Source organism: Candoia aspera, chromosome 18 (genome assembly GCF_035149785.1).
Source record: "Candoia aspera isolate rCanAsp1 chromosome 18, rCanAsp1.hap2, whole genome shotgun sequence".
NCBI lineage: Eukaryota > Metazoa > Chordata > Lepidosauria > Squamata > Boidae > Candoia > Candoia aspera.
In genome coordinates, this window is record NC_086170.1 from 350,843 (window position 1) to 357,034 (window position 6,192).

General features: G+C 60.3%; 1 protein-coding gene across 1 annotated transcript; it reads left to right on the forward strand.

Moving 5' to 3' along the window:
- The first annotated feature begins 1,912 nt into the window (after positions 1 to 1,912).
- Positions 1,913 to 4,578, forward strand: CPLANE2 (ciliogenesis and planar polarity effector complex subunit 2). Its single transcript, XM_063317293.1, has 5 exons — positions 1,913 to 2,216; positions 2,569 to 2,721; positions 3,052 to 3,176; positions 3,357 to 3,493; positions 3,879 to 4,578. The coding sequence occupies exons 1-5, from the start codon at positions 2,111 to 2,113 to the stop codon at positions 4,123 to 4,125; spliced, it is 768 nt and encodes a 255-aa protein (XP_063173363.1). The 5' UTR covers positions 1,913 to 2,110; the 3' UTR covers positions 4,126 to 4,578.
- The last annotated feature ends 1,614 nt before the right edge of the window (positions 4,579 to 6,192 follow it).

Below are 6,192 nucleotides of genomic sequence, written 5' to 3' on the forward strand. Positions count from 1 at the left end.
AAAGAGAAGTGGCCAGTTTGAACCTTGGGGCATAAACAGGAAACCGCAGCTGGTGGGAGGTCTGAAAGCGAGTCCAGAAGTCTACCCTGGGTTTAGGGAGAGGCACCCTCTGCCCCGGCAGCCCTCCTCATTCTCTGAGGTTGGAACTGGGGATTGGAAGGTGAGATGAAGCGGAAGGACACCCCCCCCCCCCCCCGGCCAGGAGCTCTGCAGCCCCTCAGTGGCCACTTGTTCTCTCAGTGACGCAGCCAGGGCTCCAGGGCCTCCATCTCAGCTTGCGGGGAGGACGGCCTGCATGGCCTGAACCCCAACCTCTGACAGTGCCTCAGAAGAGCAGCAAGGCGGGACTGAGGCCACTGTTCCCACTCCTGTGCTGTGGCAGTGGCCTCTTGGGGTCAGAATTTGCCCCAAGGCTTTTGGCCTCTGAGGCGAGTGCTAGATTGCCCCAGTGAGTCTCAGCAAGGCCTCCATCACTGAAAGGGGGAACTGCTCGGCCACCTGGCAGAGTCTGAGAAAGAAGCAAAAGCAGGGAGGGGGCACCAGCTGCGTTCCAGATGAGGGTTGGGCCGGGCTAGGTGGTTCCACAGACATCCCCCCCCCCCCGCCCCGATTGGCAATCTTCGACAAGCCCCTCTTGAAAGGCCGGCAGCTTCGGGGAGGGGCTCCCGCAGTTGAGGCGAGGGAGGGACCAAGGAAGACTTCCTGGGCCGATCGCGTCACCACCTTCGAGGCCGATCTCTCCCTCCCCCCCCCTGCTTGGCAATACAGGGTAAGGGCACGCTTGAAGACCTGCACGGGCCTCGGTTGCTTCCAGCTGCCCAAGGGAAAGCCTCCTGGCGGTTGAGAGCATCTGGGCAGGGAGCTCGGGAACGGGGAGCGGGCGGTTTCCTGGCAGCCGGCCGCCGTGGGAACCCTCGCAGCCCCGCGGACTGTCAGCCCTGCCCTGCCGTAATGCTCGGCAGCCCCCTAAGAGGCGGCCGCGCTTGGCGTTTTCTGTTCCACCAGAAGGAAAAAGCTCCAGGCTGGCCACCGAGATTCCTGATTCCGGGGGTGTTTTGAGGCCCCCTCGGACCAGCTTGGCAGGACTCAAGAGAGACTTTTCCCCAGCCGAGCCGCGACACCCAGTGGTGCGGGAGGGGCCCGGGCCTTTGCGCCTTGCGCCCGCTGAGGGAGTAGGAGGGCTCCCGCGGAGCAAGGCGTGCACCGACACGGCTCCTGCTTTCCCGGGGAGCCTCCTGGCCCCGGCGCTCGAGAGGGGCGGCGGGCGGGGTGGATTCTGCGCGGAACAGGAGGCGCTCGCAGCGTTCGGGGGCTGCGTTTCTGTCACGCACCGCTTAAGCGGCGGGCGCGATGCACAGCCGCGGCACCCCAGCCGTCTCCCTCGCGGCCGCCCTGCTTGGAGCGCGGGTCTCCCGGGGAAGCGTCCCCGCCCCGCCAGCCAGCATTTGCTACGGGGGGCTGTACGACGGCGGCGGCGCCCGCCCAGCGCTCACTTCCCTTCCTTAGTGCGGGGGCCTCCCCGGCGGGAGAGCCCCCCGTCGCTCCCCCCGCGATAGCCCCCAGGAGGCCAGGCCGCCGCGGCGAGGGAAGGAGGCCAGATCAGGCGGTCGCCCTCCCGCCCCCCAGCCTCCAGGCGCCTCCAAGTCATCCGCGCTCGCTGAGGCTGCGACCGCGTTATGGGAACGAACCGCGCCGCCCCCGTCCCCGCAGGACCGACGGACGCCCGCCCCACGCCCCCGGGAGCGGCGCTCCACCGTCGAAGCCCGGCCGGCAGCTGGCCGGGGCGTCACCTGCGCCCGACGTCAGACGCGCGAGGGCGGGAGGGCTGCGGAGCCCGAGCGGCGTCGCGCACGCGCGCGGGAAGGGGAGGGGAGGGGAGGGGGCACCGCCGATCCTGCCGCCACCCCGGGGGTGGGGGCCCCGGCGACCTCCCCGCCGCTCCCGGCCGCCGCCAAGAAGCGCCGCGGGACGGGGCGGTGGGCTTTGCACGGCCGGGCCCGCCTCGGGCCTTCGGGGTCGTCCTGCCCATCCCGGGGCCTCGGCGACGGCCGAAGCTCCTCCCTGCCCGGGGCCCTTCCCGCTTCTTGCCCCTTCCCGGGCGCAGGGCGAGATGATCGTCCCCCCAGGAGCTGTGCTGGACCTGGAGTGGCATCGCACGGAGGAGGGCAGGGGCTACTTGGGCCCGCTCCTGCGTCGGAACAGGCGCAGGGCTTTTGGTGAGCTGGCAGCAGGGCGCGGGGGGCCCGGCGGGCCGAGAAGGCAGCCTGCTCGCAGCTGGGCGGTTGACTCGGCTCCGCGCCCCCTGAAGGGAAAGGCCGGGATGGCTTCCCTCTCGGGGCCCCTTCGGACTGCCCTGGGCAGGCACCGGCCACTCCAGGGCTTGAGAATGGGGCCTCCCGGAGCCCCTTTGGCCCAGCCAAGGAAAGGGCCAGAGCACGGCGGGCAGGCAGGCGCATGTGCATTAGAGGGGCTGCACCCTCGACGACCCCAACTGGAAACCGGCCGGACAGACCGCCCAAGCCATGCCTCCTCCCCTCCCGTGCACTCTGAAGGGTCCTCCCTCCACAGGACTGATTGAGAGGCCGGTGCTGCCCCCACAAGAGGCTGCCGACGTGGCCGGCTACAAGATCTTCGTCTCAGGCAAGAGCGGCGTGGGCAAAACTGCTCTGGTGGCCAAGCTGGCGGGCCAGGAGGTGCCTCTGGCACACCATGAGACGACGGGTGAGGCCCCAGCAGCTGCCCTGTTCTCTGACCAAGATGGCAGCGGGTGGCAAAAGGGATGCGGCCTTCCGGGCACGGGGCGACCCTGCCCCCGCATCGCCCTCAGCTCCCGAGTCCGTCAAGGCCAGGGGTAGCCTGCCCTGGGACAAGCGAGAACCCGGGGAAGTATCAGAATGGCTCACGCTTCAGACGGCTTCACGGAGGCTTCTGGGGGCCGGTAAAGACCTTCCCGGGCCCTTTCCCTGAGGGAGTGCCGCGAAGGGACACGCTCCCGTGGCAGAGCTGGAGGCATCCGTGATTCCGGCTCCAGCCAAGGCGGCTGTTTTCCAGGGATCCAGACCACGACCCTGTACTGGCCGGCCAAGCTGAGAGACAGCGGCAGGGCGCTCTTCTTCAAGCTCTCTTTCTGGGATGGCGGAGAAGCAGCACTGAAAAAGTTCGATCACCTTTTGCCCGTGAGTCGGTCTGTGGAGGGCCAGGAGGGAGGCTGACTGATGGGGCCAAGCTGTGTTTTGAGCTTCCACAGTCGCGGGCAGTAATTGTGCAACTTGGACCTTTGAAATAACGGGTACGGTTCCGGAGTCGGGAGGCCTTTTAATCGGGACCCATCTTCGCTGTTCCTCCTTTCCCGGCAGGCCTGCAGAGAGAAAGCGGATGCGTTCCTCTTCTTATTCTCCTTCGCGGATCGTGGGTCCTTTGACGACCTCCCTAATCAAATCTCCCGCGTGGCTGATGGAGCCAGGAACGTCCTCCGAATTGTAGTTGGCACCAAGTATCCTTGAGGGGGTCTTCTCATTGGAAGGGACGGGAAGCACATTGCCTCTAAGGTTCTTTTCTCTTTTTAAGAAACACCACTCTTTTGGTACCGTTTTTCTGCTGCATTTCCTCAGTAAAAGAAATCTTGAGATTTAACGTGTAAAAGAAAGAACTTAAAAACCACTAGACTGAAATACGTATCATCGTTAATGTTGTTTTTCAAAGAAGCTCTGGACTATTACAAGGCTTAAGAGGGACGGCATCCATTTTGCCATCCGTTCTCCCGTAGCCCCGTCCAGAGCGGAAGAAAAGCACCGAGGCCGAGTTTGGCTCGCATGGTTCACTGCACTACCGGTGTCTCGGTGCTCAGTGATACGGCTTCCTTAACCAACTGTTTCCAGGTTTGACCAGTTTGCCCACACTGATGTGACTGAGTCGGATCTGGTGGCTTTCTGCCACACCTGGGGCTTGCCGATTTTGCGGGCAAAGAGCGTCAGCAGGCGGACCCCAGATGGCTACGCGGAGCTAGATGAAGTGGCCCATCTCCTCAACCGGCTGGCTGAGCATCTCTGGAGGCAGGACCAGGTGGTGGCCGGCCTGATCCCTCCAGTGGTGGGTTCTGCCCTCCCAGAAGATTTGGCTCTGTGAAATCGTAATCCTGTTGCCACGACTTGTCCTCAGCAGAGTCACTTAAAGCCTTTGAACCAAAACCTCTGCATCTGTTGGCAGGGAAACCAACCAGGCCAAATCCTGGATTGCCGTCGGTGGTAAAAGTACACCAAGGAGGCAGACAGGACAGAAGGCAACTTTGGGAGTCCAGGGCTCCACGGATCTCCGACTTGTGAGACGCCCAAGGGTTTGGCAAGTTCGTGCCAGATTCTCTTGCCTCTGGTTTTCGTTCTTGCCAGGTAAAGCAGAATCAAGGCTCTGATCTGGTTGAAGAAGAGAAATACTTCTCTGCCCTCTAGCCACGGATGTGCCAAGAAAAGATTCTGCCTCTGTGTAAGGTCGTCACGGGGAGGAGTCAGCATATAATTCATATTTTTTGCTTTTCCTTTTTTCAGTCTTCATGCCAGAAATTTAATAAATGTTTTGAATTTAGATGCCAGACGCACGTGTACAAATGTGGGTGTATAGAATCCATACATACTCTTGCCTCTGCAATAGAGCTGGTGCAGCCATTATGTTTGCGTTTGATTCTGACAACCTCATTTTAACTCTGGAGTCCTCGCTGGCCTCCCAAGAGCCACCGTCCCCTCACTTTGCCATGCTATTTGGTGCTGACTTCTTTCCAGTGCAGGGCTGATATTAAAAGATAGGGCCTGCTGATGCCACTTGCCTCCAGGGTGGACTTTCCCACTCCACGTGTGCAGCAGTCAGCTCAGAGGGTGTTTGGGTGGCACTGCTGCAAACGGCTCGGCCGGCTCGCTGGAGCGAGCAAATGCCGCTTCTTGCAGAATATCCGCAATGCGCTGCCACAGAGGACTGTCTGCCCATCGGCTTGGCGTACTTGTTCTCCCCAACGGCGTTTTAAGCAATTGCCAGGGTTCGGTTAGATTCATAGCGTAACCTAGTCTAACAAGTCCGGGTGGGGTTGCTCAGCAGTCTAAACGCTAAGGCCCAATCTGACGTTTATGATCACTCTGTAAGTGCCAGCAGGATATGGCAGCTCTGCTCTGGGGCCACAGGGATGACAACGTGGGACACACAGTGTTTGGGCACAGCCAACCACTCTCCCTCCCCTCCGCAATACAAGTGCCATTCCTGGCGCAGCACTTTCGGTGCCTTGCGAAGGCCGGCGTTACTTGCAGGGAGTACGGTGTTCCCTTGCCAGATGCGTGTCTGTGCAGTAGGGAGAGAGCAGTTGGAGCCCCAAGACCTGGAGGGAGCTCCTTTCCTCCCAGGGAGAACAGGGCAGCACCATCAAGAGCCTGGCTGTCCCCGCCAACATGTTAGATTTTCTCTGTTGTGATCTAAGCAGGTTCGAGGGGAGGCTCACGAACCTGCAGTGGACATGGGAGGCTTCCTGGCTGCCTGCCTTAGCAGTGAATGAACGGCAGACTTGCGTCCTGCGCGTTTTTCACAGAGCCGGTGTTAATATTTAATGGGCCGTTGCCCTGAAGAGGTACGCTTGGTGCAAATTTGAGAGTAATGCTTATGGATCATAGATTAATATGGATTCTGCCATAATGGCAGCATCAGCCCATCTTCAAATCCGTCTCACGGGGACTTTGCCTAGGCACGTAGGAAACAGAGGACCCATGTTTTCCTACTGTCTGCCAGACGGGAGCTCAATAAATGGTTCAAGATCGGTAAACAGAATGCGTACAGTTGCTTTAAAACACAGGTTCCTTTAAAATTAGGATCCCTTACTTGTCCACTCCCAGCCTTTATGGCAGCTATCATAATCCTCTCTCGCAGCATTTATTACTCCTGAACTACATTTTAATGCCTTGTGCAAGCTGTGCGAGGCTTCACAGCATCGGTTATTGACAGCGATCCGCAGAACAGTTCAATCCCGAGTATCCTGGGATGCTACAGCCGGGTGATAGAGTCGCTAATGGGCACTTCTGGGCACCTTTCCAAGCATCAAGTACTTCCTTCAACCTAAACTTTTCTCCCCTATTTGTAAAAGACAACAGGGAAGCCACAGTTTGGCAGAAATGGTAAGGATCAGAAGTTTGGTTTTTAAGCCTCCCCTCGTCTTCATCTCCA

Excerpts from the sequence above, each read along its gene's own strand:
- CPLANE2 (XM_063317293.1), top strand. The coding sequence starts at position 2,111 with ATGATCGTCCCCCCAGGAGCTGTGCTGGACCTGGAGTGGCATCGCACG. Across the intron at positions 2,722-3,051 it reads GGCACACCATGAGACGACGG|GGATCCAGACCACGACCCTG; the intron begins GTGAGGCCCCAG and ends GCTGTTTTCCAG. Across the intron at positions 3,494-3,878 it reads CGAATTGTAGTTGGCACCAA|GTTTGACCAGTTTGCCCACA; the intron begins GTATCCTTGAGG and ends AACTGTTTCCAG.